Source organism: Phoxinus phoxinus (genome assembly GCF_949152265.1).
Source record: "Phoxinus phoxinus genome assembly, chromosome: 13".
Classification (NCBI taxonomy): Eukaryota; Metazoa; Chordata; class Actinopteri; order Cypriniformes; family Leuciscidae; genus Phoxinus; species Phoxinus phoxinus.
Genome location: NC_136888.1, coordinates 25,415,954 through 25,433,921, shown reverse-complemented (window position 1 = coordinate 25,433,921; position 17,968 = coordinate 25,415,954). Strand labels below are relative to the sequence as shown.

Below are 17,968 nucleotides of genomic sequence, written 5' to 3'. Positions count from 1 at the left end.
ATGTAGGTGTAATGGGTGGAGCTAAAAGGTCCAACCACACCCTAACCCTACCCATAACTCTGTCCCTCCACCCATTAGATCCACAGAGGTGGAGCTGGACTAGGTCAAGCTCAACCCCTGACATCCAGAGAGGGGGAGCTGCAGTGAGCACCACTTGAAAACCTTGGCCCCAAAAGGCATGTACCTTACATAATTTTAATCAATTATACATATGTCTTTTATTATACATGTGCAGATCTCAATTTCAGCCAATATACGGGCATGAAGCCAATACTTTAGCCATACATGCGGATGCAGAGAGCGCTTACTATAGTTACAATATTGTGTCAGTTGCAGTGATAGTTGATGGTCATTTGATCGTGGATCTGACTGAAAAATGTGTTCCGGTTTACTCTAAATAATGTAAATAGAAAAATGTACAGCCACGGGACCAACAACATGCATTCCATGTGATCTTTCTTGAGCAAAATTCATAAAAAAAAAAAAGAAATGATTTCTCCTTAAATCTCTTGTTTGCACCTCAGCTTATCTTATTAACAGTATCTGCTCATGAATCAAAGATGACACAGAAATAAGACTGTCCTCTTGGGCTGCAGAGCTACCCCATTTAATTATTGATTTTTTCCCCCCCATAGCCTTGGGAGCCATAAGCCGTATTTACCACATGGGGCAAAGTCTGCTTTTATAATGTCACTGCTAACACCACAAGGACACTGGGACATGTTTAAGAAATCCATTTCCAGCAAAACTGGGAATTACCTGAAACATGTTCAATCATGTTGCTTGTTAAGTTATCTGAATATGCCATCGAGTCTCCAAAAACAGATAGTGGAAGTTGTCTGAACTAGGATCAGCTGGTTGGTTCATTTTTTTCAGTTTTCTCCAATTCACTGTGAAATTCTCTTTCCGGGACAATAATCCCAAACATCATTTTTGGTGAATTCCACATACATGAACGGATGTTTATTTGTCCTTTTACACACCTCAATGACACACTCATGGCAGTGTGAGTCACACCACTGAGCTCAGTGACATCAGACAAAGCACGTTATCGGGATAACGCTTTATTTATCGTGAAAACAAAGAGAAAATAAATAACACCAAATGTGTAACTGTCCAAATTCAGCTGAGGTCATTGTACAGCTGAAACCCCGGGGTCGGTCTTCTGGGAACAGTTAAGCAATTGAGACTAAAAGAAAGCAGAATAGCTTCATTGCGGTGATGAATCACAGACTGGTCTGTCTGGCCCGTTACACAGGGGTGGACTGAATACGGCTGTTTCAGCTGAGTCAAGGGAGCTCTTAAAAAAATATGCAGGAAGTGACCCTGTTTTTCTCATCCCGTGAAAACTTCGTCCCACTTTCCAACTGGACTGGAACCATTTTTCTTTATTAAATGGAGTTAAGTAAGAGTCCAATCATGTTAACTATCATAATAGGAAAAGTCACCGTTTAACTGAAAGACCTAATTTAGCTCGTTTCACTATAAATCAAACACAAAGCACAATAAGATGTATGAATATATTTGCAGTGCCATCAAGTGGCTAAGACCTGTAATGACCGTCTTTATGTTGAGTCTGGACAGACACATCATTGACATTGACTGAAGCAGCACTAAATATGCGCTTTATCCGGGTAAACACAACTATTCTATAGTGGGAAAAGATAAACATCTTAGATTTTCACACTAAAAGGGACACTATATTAGCGAATTTAAAGTAATTTAAAATCTGTGATTCCCCAAACTTTACAAACTCAAAATTAGTTTATTATTATGAATTATTTTAATGCCTGTAAATAACATTAACAGTATATCTGTGTATAAATAACATAAATTATAACCTCCTAATAGGCATGTAATACCAACTTAAATGGGTAAATAAGTTGATTAGGAGGCAATGATACAATGCTGACATTTTCCTCAGGTCACCAAGACTAGATTAAATCTGAAAGTAATTTAACTTGGACGCTTCGCCAGTTGCCGTACTACTGCTGCTGCAACTCTTCTGTAAGCTTCGGCCTGCAAAACAGATACAAATACATAACTATATTAGAATTAGTTCAGTTCAAATCAGTTCTACAAGCATTTGTTACTTATAATAATCTGAAACTCTGATAAAAATCTGTCAATTGGTTTGGTTAGTTTAACATTTTATGACCAAAGTACTTAAAAGCGTTATATAGTAGTTCAGTGATTCATTTTTTGCATGACCGTTAAGGAATAACCATATTTCGTCACAAACTAGAAAGTTTCAAAGAGCATTTAAATTTAAGTAAATCATTTATTATGTATATATGTATTTGTGCCATTTATCTCAACACAAGTGGTTTGAGGAATAGAATTTAGTATTCAAGTATAATATTATATTATACATTATGTACCTATATTTAATTGGGCTATATGTATAAATTATAGAAAAAAAATATTGCCAATGTAACTGTAAACAGCTTGTAACGGAACTTTAAAAAACGTCTATAAAAGCCTGTAGACTGATTTTTAAGTGAAGGACTGAGGACATTTTTTGCCGGTAAAATCACAAGGATGATGTGACTCCCTTTTAATGATAAATGAATGGTTGTACAATGTTCCAGATAATACCGAAAGAGCCATTTTGTACTGTAACGTCAATGTGTTGTGCAAAAAAGGTACTTTTAGTCTAACATAGATCTATATAGTCTATAGTCTCAAATATACTGAACTATCATTATAATTGTGTAATTTTACCTCATATGTTGTCTGTCGGCATAATGCCAGTGAATTGCAGAGCTTGTGCAAGCATCTCCACATCGCTATGATTAGATGTTCTTAACTGCTGTTTTCTCACTGCTGTCATTTTTGTTGTGTGTTTATTTTGTTATTGAGAGGAAAGGGCACATCATGTATTTACACATATCAGGGCATTGAATCATGTAACGGTCAGTGTCTTGTACGTTACGTGCATGAGTGAGAGCGCAAACAATTAGCTGCTGGCTGCAGTTCACTTAACGGCCACCAGTGTCGCTAACAACAAGGGTTTCTGAATTAAATTCGTATATTGCAATATTTATAATAAACACATGCTACCGAAATGGTTTAAAAATATTAAGTAAAAATGTAAGATTTATTAATTTATCAATATATCCTACCAAAGTGGTGTTGTAGCAAATTTTGCCACCCAAAGATCCTGAAAGGCTTACAGTAACTATAATAGAAAACAATGAAAAGCAAGACAGGAGTCCATTATGATTCACTTACTTCTGGGCTATTTGGGGACGACACAACCACAGGCTGTCCTTTGTCTGATGTCTCTCTAATGTTAAGATGAAGAGGAATGTCTCCTGCAGTGAGAACAGAGAAACCGTGTGTCCTCAGAGATTGGCTAATCCACTTGAATCAAATCTAGTTACAAACAATTTTACTTCATATTTTGTATTATATTTCATAAATGTCACAGTTTTTGACAAATGTGCTTAAATGCTAAACAATCAATCATAAAGTAATATATTTTGATGAATGATCTTACCAAGCATCTCAACACCGAGGGTATGAGCCAGCTCTTTAGCCCCATCTGAGCCGAAAATGTGTGTTTGGTGATTGCATTTGGGACACTGAAAAACACTCATGTTTTGAACCAAACCCAGTACCTGAAAAAGCAATTCACATATTACATACATTACTTTACACTATAAATAAATGAAAAGGTAGAACCCTTTAAATACAAAAGCAAATGCTTTACCGGAACGTTAACCTTTCGGAACATCTCAGCACCTCTTCGTGCATCTAGCAAGGCAATGTCTTGAGGAGTGGACACTATCACAGCGCCTAAGCGGTGAAACCGACATAAGGCCACATAAAATATACAGAAATACTTGTCATTTAATGAATAAACCTGTCAATTACTACCGGTACTTAGATTGTTATATAGAGTGGTACAAACTGATTTCATAATGAATGTTCTGAATACTAGAGAATGTTAATGCATCCAATTGTCTCCCACCTGATAGAAGAAATGACAATCAAACCTTAAATGAGAATCTGAATTTGAAATGGTGCTTTGTTGTGACTGACATTAGGAAAAAATTATTCTTTCCAAGCATAAATCAGCCATTACATTTGTTTATTTACCTGCTATAGGAATGTTCTGAGTAATAGACAGTTGGACGTCTCCGGTTCCAGGTGGCATATCAATCACAAGGTAATCCAGATTCCCCCAGTCTACCTGCAAGGGAAAAGTCATTATAGTAGTGAAAGAAACAACAATTTTGAGTAAATTCGACACAATTTTGCATGGAAACAACAATTCATGCACATTCATATAAGATATGCTAATGAATCGAAATTGAACCCCCTTGAAGAAATCACATCTATTTGTGCTGGACAAGGACCATGGAGAAAACTTATATATTTGATAAATCCCATTATCAACAGCAATTTCTAAATCTAAATTACACACCTGTCTAATGAGTTTCTCAATAGCTGACATCACCATCAGACCCCTCCACACAATAGGTGCCACCTCTTCAACCAGAAAGCCCATTGACATGCTGTAGAGGACAGGGAAGCAAACTTTAAGACTTAAAAAATAAAATGAAAATAAAATTGGAGAAAAACTAAACAAAAACAATAACTTAGAACTTTAAAAGGTTTGGGGTAAGTAAATTTTTTTGTTTATTTGTTTTCAAAATAATTGTATCATTTTATTCAGCACGGATTATCAAAAGTGACTTTTATTCAGCAAAGACGCATTCAATTGATCAAAAGTGACAATAGAGATATATTGTTAGAAAGAGATGACCGGTATAATGTTACAATAGATTTCTATTTCAAATAAATGCTGTTCTTTTGAACTTTCTATTCATCAAAGAATCCTGAAAAAAAGTATCACAGTTTCCACAAAAAATGTAAGCTGTTTCCAAAGCTGATGATAATAATAAATGTTTCTTGAGCAGTAAATCAGCATATTATAATTATTTCTGAAGGATCGATCATGTGACACTGAAGACTGGAGTAATGATGCTGAAAATTCAGCTTTGCAATTACAGGAATAATAGTTGTATTTAAAATATATTAAAATTAAATAAAACAATTATTTTTAAATGTGTAATAATGATTATTGATAAAATAAGTGCAGCCATGCTGAGGAGCATAAGATACTTCTATCAAAAATATATTTTTTATATGTACACATTATATTTATATTTTATACATACCGACCCCAGAAGATTTAAATGGTAGTCTAGATAAAATAGTATTGTTGCACTACAGCTATTATTCAGAAATGCACTTACCAAGAAATTCCAAAATTTACAAGTGGTCTCATCAAGTTATCTGAAAATAAAGAGAAAAAATGGATCAGACATGACTGACCATTTTTTGTTGTTCTATTAGTTTAATTATTTTTGTTTGCAAAGCAAATGTGTCCACAACACTCACTGTCTGTTAATTCAGGGTTTCCTTTTAGGTTCATTAACTTGGGAATTGAAGGGCCATAGACATCAGCATCTAGAAGACCCACCGATTTACTCTACATGCAAAAGCGGTATAAAAGAAGATTTTATTGAAGGCAAATCAGCTGCAATAATTGTGGGGATTTAATACAGTGACTAAGATTCTGTTATCTGGATTCTGTATGTTACCTGATCATTAGCCATAAGTCCAAGAGCAAGATTCACTGTAAAGACATTCAACTAAATTAGTGTTTCAGAGAAATATTGGCAGGTGACCAAAGGCATATTTTTTTATTATTAGATTATCGTGGAATGAAACGAACAAAGGTCAATAAATGCAAAAGACAATAGACCTGCTGTTGTGGACTTTCCCACCCCTCCTTTCCCTGATGCAACAACAATGACCTCCTTCACTCCAGCTATGGGCTTCTGTTTGGGCAAACCTCGTGCCATGTGCTGCCTCTGTCTCTCCTGTAGAGCTCGTTCACCAGCACCTGAAGTCTAACACAATAAAGTGTGAGAATATGCACCACTATTACAGTCTATAATTTAATGTAGTTGGGTCTATGCATCTTTATGAAAAATACATGTATACATACAACATTAATACTTTAATACATTTTATTTCTATTTTGCCTTTCAAGAACCCAAGGACACTTCACATAATGTTGACAGATACACACACATACAATCTAGATACAACAACATGAACAGGTAGGCAGACAGTGGTCATATAACATATGAGAAAAAAACAAAGCAAGCTAATATGGCATACTAATGGCAATGTAATCACTATCTATTTCTGACATTGTCTTACCTTGAAACGAATGTCATGTCTATTTTGATGTGATGGAACAAATCTGCTAGGCAATAGCGGTGTGCCTATAATATTTGAGGAAAATGTATATATTTGCAATAGCTTTTTGTAGCTGTCGTGTAATTTAACCATCTTATCAGGTTTATAAAGATCACAGACTATGTCACGAGCAAAACAAAGACTACCACCGCTGTGGTGTCAGTTTAAAGCACTCAGTTACGCTGGAGCACAATTTTTTTTATTTAAAAACATTAAAGATTGCAAATACAGTGCAGTTTTTCAAAAAACATGTCATGGTCATGAGCTGTCGTGAAGTAGCGCCGCACTCACTGTCTCCTGTTGATGACGTATATTGTTTGGATTCGCACGCGGAAACGGAACCCCTGTAGTTCCAGAGTTCATTTCCATTACAAATGGAACTTTGAAGTTCACGCAACAAAACACATATTATTTATATTATCTGGCAGGTAAATCGATCACATTAATCGGAATCGCAATTTTTCTGTCTTATTTCGTAGCAATGTCCGAGAGAACAGATAACGACATTAAAGCGCGAGTGATTCTCCAGCAGTGTCTGCATGCACGACTGCAGGTCAAACCTCCAGATGCTGAGAGTGAAGCTGAATGGGCTGAGGTAGCAGAACAATAAGTACACAATTAATCTTAATTAATTCTAGTTTTTGTCTAAATGATGACCTGTCTAGTGTATTTCTGATTATTCAGATTAACAGGGGAATGGTTATCTACATCTGCTTTTTCAAAGGTGCAACTGAAGATATAATCCCCAAGATGGGTATGCAATTGCTCTTCATATTTGCAATTAAACATACTGTATGCATTCTGAAATATAATACAAATATAAGAAGGCAATTCAGCTTAATTTACAGTGTTTTTTCCCTCTCAGTGAACACTCTGCTGAACATGAAGCTTTGTGAGAACGAATCTGGGAAGTATACCTCAGTCATTACACTACCTGGCAGTATTCTCATAGTACCACAAGCCACACTTGGAGGAAAACCAAAGGGAAAGGGGATGCAGTACCATGGCAACATTGGGAAAGATGAAGGCTTGAGGCTCTACGACAGCTTCGTGTCTCACTGTCAAAGTGAACTCTCAGCCTGCAAGAGCAGTGACACTGTTACAGAGGTCAAACATGGAACGTATGGAAACCGACAAGTACTGAAGCTGGATACAAACGGACCATACACTCATCTAATGGAGTTTTAAGAATGACTTTTTCACTTGTTTGTAGAATCTTCTTCACAGCTGTGGTCGGAAGTATATGGGTGGTTGAAGGACATGGTCCTATATGGACTTCAGAAGTACAGAAGATGTTAATGCACATTTATAGTTTCACTCCTGATTAAAGTGCAAGGCATAAGCCTGGTGTATGTGTCTGCATTTGTTTTCTTAATTAGTGCTGTGATTCTGTGAGGAATCACCTATTTGCCTATAATTCTGGGCCGTAACTGCTAAAAAAAAATTACGTATCCTCTCTGAGTATCCTATACCATTATTATTATCTTTAAATTAGTAGTAGTATACATCAAATTATAGTTTAAAATAATTTATTTCAAATATTTTAATTAATATATTTGCAGAGGATAACACCCTAATTTTACTCATATACACATACATTAATAACATATAATCTTCAGAATACTGATTAAAGCCACCTGCTAATTATTCCATAGCATGGTTTATTAAATTCCATATTAAATTTACAATAGACACTGTTTTTTTCAATAGTTTATTATTATTATTAGACCCTCTCAATCTTGACTTATTGTACTCATAAACTAAAAAATAAATCAACCTTAACATTTGTTTATTTTCCTGCATGTTATTGGAATATTCTGAGCAATAGGCCGCTGTCTATCTGCATGGGAAAAAGTCATTCCTATTATGTACAATAAAGGAACAACAATGTTGTTTGAATTGGAGTGTTTTTTCTTTGACTGAAGAAAACGCCGGTTTTTATACCCAAACAATTTTTTCTCGACGTGTCATTTTCCACCACATTTGGATCAAATGATTTGATCTGTAAATTCCTCGCTTTAGATTCATTCTGTCCGCATGTGCCTCTCCTGTCCAGCAGATGACAGTGAAGTGTAGACATTCCCAATACTTCCCCATCTAGAGCCGCCCACGAAACATGAGCTGGGAGGTTAGGTCCATTGAGCAAAAGAATGTCTCATTCAGTAACATGTCAACGCGACCAGGCTGCAAGATCTTAAATCCTGTAAGGATTCAATGTTCATAAACTCTGCGTCTGAAGCCACTGTCTTTATAGTGTTTTTGCCACTCAAATAATGACCTATTGCCTTCATCAAAAAACCTGCTAATGGACGGCAGACCGAAGGAGCTTTACTCACAAAGACCAGACACATCAGCTGTAAGACATCGACAAACATGTAGGGTAACCGAGGGTGCTGAATGCCGTTCCCAACCTTCTAACGGGACTTCTAACGGGGCAAATAAAAGGATCCCAGAGCGAAGAAGACACTTCACTTCTCCCTGCAGAGATGATGATCATGTTCCATTTTATACTTTGGTCTTGGTGCTTGTGCTCTCTGTATGTACACGCTTTTACAAGATCAATGAGCCTCCACATGTATGGTAAGCATCTGTAGAATTGTGATAATAACCTTAATATCACTACACGATCAATATATATCATTTTCCATTATTGCAGTTGGGATGAGACTCATTTCGGGAAAATGGGAAGTTATTACATTAATCGCACCTTCTTCTTTGATGTCCATCCTCCCCTTGGAAAGGTATAGTTCAGTCCATCTAGACCCCTGTTTCTCCACTATAATCTCAATTACGGTATTTAGTCAGTTTTTGTAAATTAATCTACACTCCTTGTTCAGATGCTGATTGGCCTTGCTGGATACCTGACAGGCTATGATGGCACCTTTCCCTTCATAAAACCAGGGGACAAATATGAGCAGCACAACTACTGGGGGATGAGAGCGGTAAACCTTTAATTGCCTCACAATTAATAATTTCATGCAGATTTTAAACTTAAGTTATTTATATAAAAAAACATAGTTAGTAATATATATGTGTATATGTATGTATGTAGTAGTAACTTAGTATTGCTATATATAAATTCAAGTACTTCAAATATCATATGTAAAGTACTTGAGTTTGACTTTTTAAAATTTAAGTCCTGGAAAACCCTTGAAAACAGCCATATAAAGAGGTACTTAAAAAGTGCTTGACTTATTTTAAATACAATATGAAATGAATTTTTTTCTAAAGAACAAAAATACAATCTTTTCACGAAAAGTTAACACTGTAGCCTGTCTGATAAACCCCCATCAGATGTTTTTTCTCGATATAAAGTACGCCAACATTATAATATAAAATATGAACAATAATAGCCATTATAAACTTTGTATTTAATATATATTATTAAATGTATTGTAAGTTGTATTTTTGATACCTTATATCTGTAATTTGAGTTTTAAAAAATCCTGAAGATTTTGTTTGATATGCAGTCTCTGATTGTAGTTCTTGATATATATAGATAGAGAGAATTTAAGTTAATTATTTATATAAGAATAGGGTAAAAAATAATATAAAGTATGGTAGTATATCTTATTTAAATTAATTGAAACAATGTTTTACAATTCAGCAGACTATTACAGTATACTAAATCCATTCATTCTTTGAGTGGAAGTTCTAATCCTTTTTTTTATTATTCCTTTGTGTGTAGTTCTGTGCAGCTCTTGGTTCCTGTCTTCCTCCTTTTGCCTTTCTTATTGTCCTGGAGCTGTCGCATTCTCCACCAGCAGCGCTAATCGCAGCCTCTCTTCTTATTTTTGGTGAGTGTGGTAGTGATCAACAACACAGAGCTGTATTCAAAGACGATAATCTGAATCTAAATCAACTCTATTTTTACAACAGACACCGGCTGCATCACCCTTTCTCAGTACATTCTCCTGGATCCCATTCTAATGTTTTTCATAATGGGCTCTGTTCTGTGCATGGTCAGATTCAACACACAGAGACTCAGGTAGAGGAGGAATCTCTCTGTGTAGCTTTTTTTTTTGAGTTTGTATACCTAATGTATCAGGAAGGCAAATGGTCTTTTTTGTCTTCAGGTCTTTCAGCTTCTCCTGGTGGCTCTGGCTGCTTCTGACGGGGGTCTTCCTCTCTGGTTCTCTGGGAGTGAAGTTTGTGGGGCTATTTGTCATCCTCTTGGTGGGAATCAACACTGCATTTGACCTGTGGAGGCTACTTGGGGACCTCAGATTGTCTCTGGTATAAATGAGAACCTGTTTCAAAGATATCCACTACTGTAGAAAAGTTTGGGGTCGGAAAGATTTTTTAAAAATGATTTTTAAAGAAGTCTCTTATTCTTACCAAGTCTCCATTTATTTAATCAAAAATTATTGTAATATTGTGAAATATTATCACAATTAGAAATGTTCTATTTTAATGCATTTTAAAATGTAATTTATTCCTGTGATGGAAAAGCTGTATTTTCAGCATCATTACTAAAGTCGTTAGTGTCACGTGACCCTTCAGAAATCATTCTAATATGCTGATTTTCTGCTCCAGAATAATTTATTATTATTATCAATGTTGAAAACCGTTGTACTGCTTAATATTTCCTTGTAAACCATTAAACATTTCCGGGATTTGTTGATGAATAGAAAGTTAAAAAAGAACAGCATTTATTTAGTCTTTACAGAGAAGTCTTTACTATCACTTTTGATCAATGTAATGCGTTTTTATAAAAGTATTAATTTCTTTTCTTTTTTTTTTATCTCACTTTTTTATGGTAGTGTATGGTGAAAATAGTTACTTGTTTTTCTCAAGGTGGATTTTGGGAAGCACTTACTTGCTCGAGTTTTCGGGTTGATAATGCTCCCGTTGTTCCTGTACACTACAATATTTGCCGTCCACTTCATTGTCTTAAACAGAAGGTATGTTTGAGCCAATATTGATATTCTGTTCTATTCTAAAAGCAGTTGCTAATTAATACAATGAAATATCATTTTAACAGCCTTCTTTTTCATACACAGTGGTCCTGGGGACGGTTTCTTCAGCTCTGCTTTCCAGTCTCGCTTGATTGGAAACAATCTACACAACGCCTCCATGCCGGAGTGTAAGCTCAATTTAATACTCATTAGTTTATATTTGTACCGCTTGTGTTTATTTTATCACTTGGGCTTTTACTCCTCCCTCCGCACAGATCTGGCATATGGCTCTGTTATAACAGTGAAGAATTTGCGAATTGCGGGAGGATATCTGCACTCTCACTGGCACCTTTACCCAGAGGGGGTTGGAGCTCATCAACAGCAGGTCAGCTCACTACCCTCTTCTTCTCTTACCAAACCCAAGCAGGAAGACAACAGTAACGACATTATCTGGAAGATTTCAAGATGAACATCTGACCTGTTACTTATTTTGGTTTTTAATTTCTAATTACAGGGTCAGTCAGATAATAAATAAAAAAAGGAAATTAATATTGTATGCAACATTAGTGGTGATCAAAAGTGGCATATGCATTTATAATGTAACAAAATATTTCTATTTCAATTAAATGCTGTTCTTTTGAACTTTTGGTCACACTTAGATTATGGTCTAATTCTCACTATTTACTAACTGTAAACTGTTTTTGACTTTTGCCTCAATCAACTTCTAATTACTGCTTATTAATAGTTACAAAGGTAGTTGTTAAGTTTAGGTATAGGGTAGGATTAAGGGATGTAGAATATGGTCATGCAAAATAAGGCCTTAATATGTGATTTATAAGCACTAAATAAACAGCCAGTATCCTAGTAATATGCATGCTAATAAGCAACTAGTTGATACTAGTGCGAATTGGACCCTAAACTAAAGTGTTACCAAACTTTCTATTAAATAATCCTGAAAATTGTATCATGGTTCTCACAAATATATTAAGCAGCACAACTATTTTCGTCTGTGATGATAATTATAAGACATTTTTCTTGAGCACCAAGTTATTATATTACCGTATTCTGATTTCTGAAGGAACATATGTCACTTAAGACCGGAGTAATGACTGCCTGAAAATTCAGCTTTGTCATCACAAGAAAAAATTACATTTTGAAATGGATTATAAGAGAAAACATTTATTATATTCAAATAATTGTGTTATATTCACAATATTTCCATTTTTACTTTATTTTTGTTCAAATGAACGCAGCCTTTGTGAGCATAAAAGACTAATTTAAAACATTTTAAAAATCTTACTAGCCCAAACATTTTTAACAGTAGTGTGTACAGTACCTAAAAAGGCTTTGGTAAAGTATCTGGCTTGTATTTAGAAATGTATGTGGTCTGTAACAATAAATCATTTTCCTAAACCTATTTTTCATCTTCACCCATGTAGGTTACAGCCTATTTGCACAAAGATTATAACAACCTGTGGTTGGTCAAGAGACCTGACAACTCTGACGGTGAGTTCTTTTACATGTTTGCACTACTTTACTATCCTATATCAACACTGCACAATAGTCAATAACTCCTGTTCTCTGCTAAGATCTCGCAGGGTCATCAGAGCTGGTCCGAAATGGTGACATCATTAGACTGGAACACAAAGAGTAAGCATCAAGTTTTTTTTATTTTCGAAAGTAAAATTGATAATAATAGTAACAGTGTACACCTGATTCTCCTCATCAGAACTACAAGGAATCTTCACAGTCATTTCCATGAAGCTCCACTGACCAAAAAACACCTGCAGGTCACAGGATACGGCATTGTGAGTAGTACTATACTTTTTTCAGTAGAAGTTACAGTTCATGTACAACAGGTTTTGGCATTGCTATAGAGTGATGATGTGTTTTTGTAAGTCAACCCGGCCATCACTAAGCTTCCGACAACTTTCAGTCTTTATTTAAAAAAATGTTTCCCTTAAAGTTTGAGATAGAAGAGTTTGCAAGAGCGAGTTAAAAACGCAATGAGGCTGTGAAAGCGGACTAGGATTAAATGAGTTTACCCCATTCAGCGTGATGATGTTTGATGTCCCTCCTGTAGTCCCATTTAACCACTTATTAGCAACCAAGCTTTTTTTTTTTTTTATCAAAAAGGGGTATTACTGATGTACTTTATGTAAAATAAAACGTGAAAATATCTTGAGCTGGTCTTAACCACAGACCTTATTTCAGGCATTTAACCAAAAACCAATTCAAAAAAATGCAAACCTGCTTCCATGTTTTGGCCTATAAATTTACGTCATACCTACACCACTCTTTACTTCAGGACAATGAAAAGTGAAGTGAAAAAAGGCTAACTCGTTTACAGGTTTTGGACGTCATCCCTGGAGCACCTTACAGAAACTAAACCTTTTAGAAACCTGTCAGTTGATCAGGTGGTTTTATGTTTTATCCGTGTAATAGATTCCGTTTGTTTAAGTTAAAGGTATAGATTTAAATATTTTTATTCATCATGTGCAGTCATCTGAATGCCAGCAAAATGATGATCTCATACTACTAGATAACAGCGAACTTCAGTGCAACTTTGAACCTCTTATGAACATTGATCATTTTTACAAGTTGACAGTAGCATTATCAAAAGGAATCGCTTTTCATTTCAGAATGGAAGCGGAGACATGAATGACTTGTGGCAGGTGGAGGTGTGTGGAGGGAGGAAGGGAGATCCGGTAAAGGTGCTGCGTAGTAAAGTGCGCTTTCTCCATCGCTCGACGGGTTGCGTGCTTTGCTCCTCTGGAAAGACCCTTCCCAAGTGGTGAGAGCGTTTGTTCAGAGGAAACTCAGATCAGGGGTGCATGCATTATTAGCATAATGTGGCATTTTCCGAAACTATAGTTCCAACTATCATTCACAAAAACCATTGCAAACTTAGTTGGAACTACAACTGTGGTTGGAACTACAGCTCTCTGGCAGTAGTTAGAAGTATAGTTTCTTGTTAAATGACATGTGGACTTATAGATCATGCTCTTGGGTTCAATAAGCAAGCTAATATTTAATACATTCTATATCTTTCATTCTATTTAAATATTTATAAATTTTAATCTATATATTTTAGCGTGTCAATAATTCCAATGATGCATCATACTATGGTAGTTAATCTGTGAGTTACATCATTGTATAGTAAACGCACCTCTGGTCAGTAGTGTATAACGTATCACAGAAATACTTCTTTTTTTTTTAACTGCATTTTACTTTACAACAGGGGATGGGAGCAAGTGGAGGTCACATGTAGCCCATATGTCAAAGAGACCCCCAACTCGCAGTGGAACATTGAAGATCACATCAACTCTAAATGTATGTACATATAGCTACATTTTAAAAATATGATAATGGGAAGAAATGTGCCTCTGAATGGGTTTTTTCAGCTGTTTGTGCAACATCTTTGTGTATCTGCAGTGCCCAACATCAGTCTTTTAGTGCTCAAACCTACTTTCCTGGAGATCCTCTGGGAGTCTCATATTGTGATGATCAGGGTAAGATTTTCACATGGGAATCGTTTATGAATTCATTTATATGGTTTAAGTTTATTAAACCTTGATTTGTTTTTTGTTTAGGGAAACAGTGGTTTGAAAGCCAAAGACAATGAGGTGAACTCTAAGCCCTGGCACTGGCCCATCAACTATCAGGTAAGTTGTGTAAAATCTAGCAGTGTTATGTTAGTGTTATTTATATACTATCATAGTATTTATTAATATTTTGAATTGGCTTTTATGTTTTATATTTTCGTTTAGATTATAATTTTAGTTTGTTTTAATAAATTAGTTATTTCTATTTAGCTTTAAGTTTTTTTTTTTTAAGTGCCTCAATTGTCCTTTATCGGATATTACCTTTCATGTAGTGTGTTATAAAGCTGTTTAAGGTCTGCACATATTTTAAAGATCAAAGTGCACAATAAATGGAGTTATTATCTCCCAAAAGAAATGACTGATTCTGAACTGCCGAAACGAGTCGTCAGTAATTCCAGTCTTACTTCCTGCACGGACCTATGTAGGTTTGTAACAAATTTACATAATGCCAGTTTTCATTGGTCTGCCCACGAACAACATCTACTTTGACCCTCCCTCAAACACTGTAGTTGTAGCTGAAGCCTGGAAGAGGTTGGTTTGTGCGTGGTGTTGACATTGAGAAGACGCTGTTTTCTGTGCTGCAAAAGCAACTTTACATGCACTTTCAAAGGATGAGGACTCTGATTGAAATTGATATGGTAAAAGTGACAGCATCATTACTGTTCATAATCGCAGTGTATAAGTGCTGGGGAAGCTTCTGGAGCTGAAGTTCAAATATGGTAATGAAAGTTTAATTTGCGACATGTTCTGTAAGCGGGAGACCAATCACAACAGACTGAAAAGGATGGGTTTAGAGAGACTGTATCTTCAAGCAAACCATTTTCAGACTATTTGAGAAATGTGATGTCTGATGTGCAACATTTTTTTTTTTTTTTTTTTTTTACGTTGGATGCATGTAAACCTATTATAGGAGACCCCCAAAACAAAATTAGGAGCCTTTTTAATAGGAGCACTTTAAGTTTTATTAATTTTAGTACTTCAACTTATTTTATTTTAGTTAGTTACCAGCACAAAAAGGTTTTTTTCAGCTTTATTTCTATGAACAAAAATTATTTTTAATAGTTTTCGTTTTAGTTACTATAACAGAACTGTTTTGAAAATCCACATCTGTGTAATATCTCATCATTATTCATTATTCATAATAGGGTTTGAGGTTTTCTGGAGTAAATGAGACGGAGTACCGTGTTTATCTACTCGGAAACCCTGTAAGTGTCTCTGTCCTTTTTTATGCCCTCTATTTGCTCAGATCTCTTGTCCTGTCATTGCCAAAACATCATATTTCATCCTCAGGTCATCTGGTGGCTGAATCTATTGAGTCTGGCTCTATTTGTTGTCATGCTGACGGTGGCTTCTTTAGCCGTACAGAGAGGAGTGAAGATGGAGGGAATGAGGAAAGGTAAGGAGCACTGCAGATTGTGCAGTACAAGAGCCAATCTGAAGTCTAAAGCAGCTGATGTTTTCTTTCAGTGCACTGTCATGCTCTCATGGAGGGTGGTGGGATGCTGCTTTTGGGCTGGCTGTTACACTACCTCCCGTTCTACATCATGGGTCGCATACTCTACTACCACCATTATTTTCCTGCCATGCTGTTTAGCAGTATGCTCACAGGTACAAAGGCAAACCAGATAGCCAAAGGGCAGAAATCGTCTGATATTCTTATCAAAATATTTTCATATGGACTAAAGGTTAATAATTAGCCTCATGTAAATTGTGTAAAACCTACTTTGGACTTTAAAATGTTTTGGTCATCATTAATTAGCATATTTGTTGGCACAACATTATTACAGTTAACATATTTAATGACCTTCTTTATTTAAGGTATTACTCTGGACATCTTCCTTCAGAATTTTCAACTTCTCTTTAGTTCATCCATATCCCATTATCTTCTGAGGGGAGGTCAATCTATACTCGTCTTAGGGTTCATCTATAGGTAAGGCTCCACAATGTTGAAATTTAGTTGTTTTGTGCTCATAACCCCTTTATGCTTGCTTTATTTTTTTTAACTCTTTACAAAATGTCTCGTTACAAATTAATAAAGTGGGCTATATTCATTTATTTAATTAAATAAATTGTGCATTATACGAATATTCTATGTATTGTGTTTGTTCTGGTCACAAATTCAGTCCATTTCTAATATTGATCTGACTCTGAAATTTCTTCTGTCCATCTCCTTTCAGCTTTTACCTCTTTCACCCTCTCTCCTATGGAATGAGGGGGCCGCTGGCACATGAACCTGCCTCCTCCATGGCCGGCCTCAGGTGGATGGAATCCTGGGAATTTTAGACAACATTTCTATTCAATTTTAGACCATTTATCCCGGGCCTTAAATTTTTTTAAACATTTTAGTTGTTACATGTTGACTGAATAATTTTATTGTTGAAGGACAGCCTTTACTCTGTTGTTAAGCTGTGATGAAACTTTTTTAAATAGTATTTTAAAGTTACAGTCTTTTACAGTCATACTTTTTTTGATAGTGTTTACCTGCTGTTGCTGATTTGAAATAAACTGATAGAAGTAATAAAGTGCCTTTCAGTTTTCACATTTATAGACTCTGTATAATGTATTCACCCTCTTGATTGTGTTTTTTACATTTCATTTGTTACATAATGTGTTTTTCACTATTTAAGATGTGTATGAATTAGTGTATGTAATCAAAAACAGACAACCGTTGATATGTATCTCAATATTATATTTCTAAGCAGCCCAAGTTGTGTTTTTGTTAAATTAAATGGCCTTACTACAAAATTTTAATTGGATTCATGTTGGGAACCTGGCTATGGGGTTCTGGAATAATAATAATGTTATTTGTAAGATTTTTAGCTGTTTGCTTTCCGAAATGAAAACATTGTAAAACATGTCCGTGTATTAGGGTTTTATTTGTGTTGCATTTGACAGCAAAAACGTGTCTAGGTCCCTTTACTGAAAATATTACATATAGCCTATTTCATAAACCACAATGCTTAGTATAGGTAGGCCTATGTGTTTTTGGGCTGCAAGTTTAACATCTCAAAAGTGTATGTATTTTCTTAAATCTGTCCTGTTTAACACAGACTGAATCTTGAACTCAATTTTATTAAAAACTACTGTTGCTTCTCAGGTAAGCTAAAACTGGTGTTTACCAATGATTCATATTTCTCTGTCAATGCATGGTTGCGACAGAGCACACCAGCACGAGAGGGCGGG

General features: G+C 35.5%; 3 protein-coding genes across 5 annotated transcripts; 2 read left to right on the top strand and 1 right to left on the bottom strand.

The window, feature by feature from the left end:
- Positions 1 to 587: 587 nt before the first annotated feature.
- nubpl (nucleotide binding protein-like) lies at positions 588 to 6,622 on the bottom strand. Of its 2 annotated transcripts, XM_079632665.1 has the most exons (12): positions 6,574 to 6,622; positions 6,244 to 6,308; positions 5,780 to 5,927; positions 5,616 to 5,650; positions 5,413 to 5,503; positions 5,268 to 5,307; positions 4,433 to 4,523; positions 4,105 to 4,198; positions 3,716 to 3,801; positions 3,503 to 3,623; positions 3,235 to 3,317; positions 588 to 2,019 (listed from the first exon to the last, which is right to left on the bottom strand). In XM_079632665.1, exons 3-12 carry the CDS (start codon positions 5,877 to 5,879, stop codon positions 1,957 to 1,959), a joined length of 804 nt encoding a protein of 267 aa, XP_079488791.1. In that variant the 5' UTR covers positions 5,880 to 5,927; positions 6,244 to 6,308; positions 6,574 to 6,622; the 3' UTR covers positions 588 to 1,956. The 2 variants fall into 2 exon arrangements, with proteins under 2 accessions (XP_079488791.1, XP_079488790.1); XM_079632664.1 differs by having other exon boundaries at positions 6,244 to 6,579.
- On the top strand, positions 6,534 to 8,179 carry dtd2 (D-aminoacyl-tRNA deacylase 2). 2 transcript variants are annotated; one of them, XM_079632666.1, is made up of 3 exons: positions 6,534 to 6,877; positions 6,967 to 7,036; positions 7,148 to 8,179. In XM_079632666.1, exons 1-3 carry the CDS (start codon positions 6,764 to 6,766, stop codon positions 7,468 to 7,470), a joined length of 507 nt encoding a protein of 168 aa, XP_079488792.1. In that variant the 5' UTR covers positions 6,534 to 6,763; the 3' UTR covers positions 7,471 to 8,179. The 2 variants fall into 2 exon arrangements, with proteins under 2 accessions (XP_079488792.1, XP_079488793.1); XM_079632667.1 differs by having other exon boundaries at positions 6,553 to 6,877; positions 6,948 to 7,036.
- A 115-nt stretch (positions 8,180 to 8,294) lies between these two features.
- On the top strand, positions 8,295 to 17,939 carry pomt2 (protein-O-mannosyltransferase 2). The gene is made up of 21 exons (XM_079632602.1): positions 8,295 to 8,862; positions 8,939 to 9,023; positions 9,120 to 9,224; positions 9,971 to 10,079; positions 10,162 to 10,270; positions 10,359 to 10,518; positions 11,080 to 11,186; positions 11,286 to 11,368; positions 11,456 to 11,565; positions 12,620 to 12,686; positions 12,770 to 12,830; positions 12,910 to 12,988; positions 13,823 to 13,974; positions 14,422 to 14,513; positions 14,616 to 14,692; positions 14,774 to 14,845; positions 15,931 to 15,990; positions 16,076 to 16,181; positions 16,253 to 16,393; positions 16,604 to 16,715; positions 16,963 to 17,939. Exons 1-21 carry the CDS (start codon positions 8,588 to 8,590, stop codon positions 17,066 to 17,068), a joined length of 2,268 nt encoding a protein of 755 aa, XP_079488728.1. The 5' UTR covers positions 8,295 to 8,587; the 3' UTR covers positions 17,069 to 17,939.
- Positions 17,940 to 17,968: the final 29 nt, after the last annotated feature.

Bases quoted from the DNA above. Each gene is read 5' to 3' on its own strand.
- nubpl (XM_079632664.1), bottom strand. From the start codon at position 6,375: ATGGTTAAATTACACGACAGCTACAAAAAGCTATTGCAAATATATACA. The intron at 5,928-6,243 runs GTAAGACAATGT...TTATTGTGTTAG, and splicing joins GACATGACATTCGTTTCAAG to ACTTCAGGTGCTGGTGAACG. The intron at 2,020-3,234 runs GTAAGTGAATCA...TCTGTTTTGCAG, and splicing joins CGTCCCCAAATAGCCCAGAA to GCCGAAGCTTACAGAAGAGT.
- dtd2 (XM_079632666.1), top strand. From the start codon at position 6,764: ATGTCCGAGAGAACAGATAACGACATTAAAGCGCGAGTGATTCTCCAG. The intron at 6,878-6,966 runs GTAGCAGAACAA...CTGATTATTCAG, and splicing joins GTGAAGCTGAATGGGCTGAG to ATTAACAGGGGAATGGTTAT. The intron at 7,037-7,147 runs GTATGCAATTGC...TTTCCCTCTCAG, and splicing joins AGATATAATCCCCAAGATGG to TGAACACTCTGCTGAACATG.
- pomt2 (XM_079632602.1), top strand. From the start codon at position 8,588: ATGGACGGCAGACCGAAGGAGCTTTACTCACAAAGACCAGACACATCA. The intron at 9,225-9,970 runs GTAAACCTTTAA...CTTTGTGTGTAG, and splicing joins ACTACTGGGGGATGAGAGCG to TTCTGTGCAGCTCTTGGTTC. The intron at 14,514-14,615 runs GTATGTACATAT...GTGTATCTGCAG, and splicing joins AGATCACATCAACTCTAAAT to TGCCCAACATCAGTCTTTTA.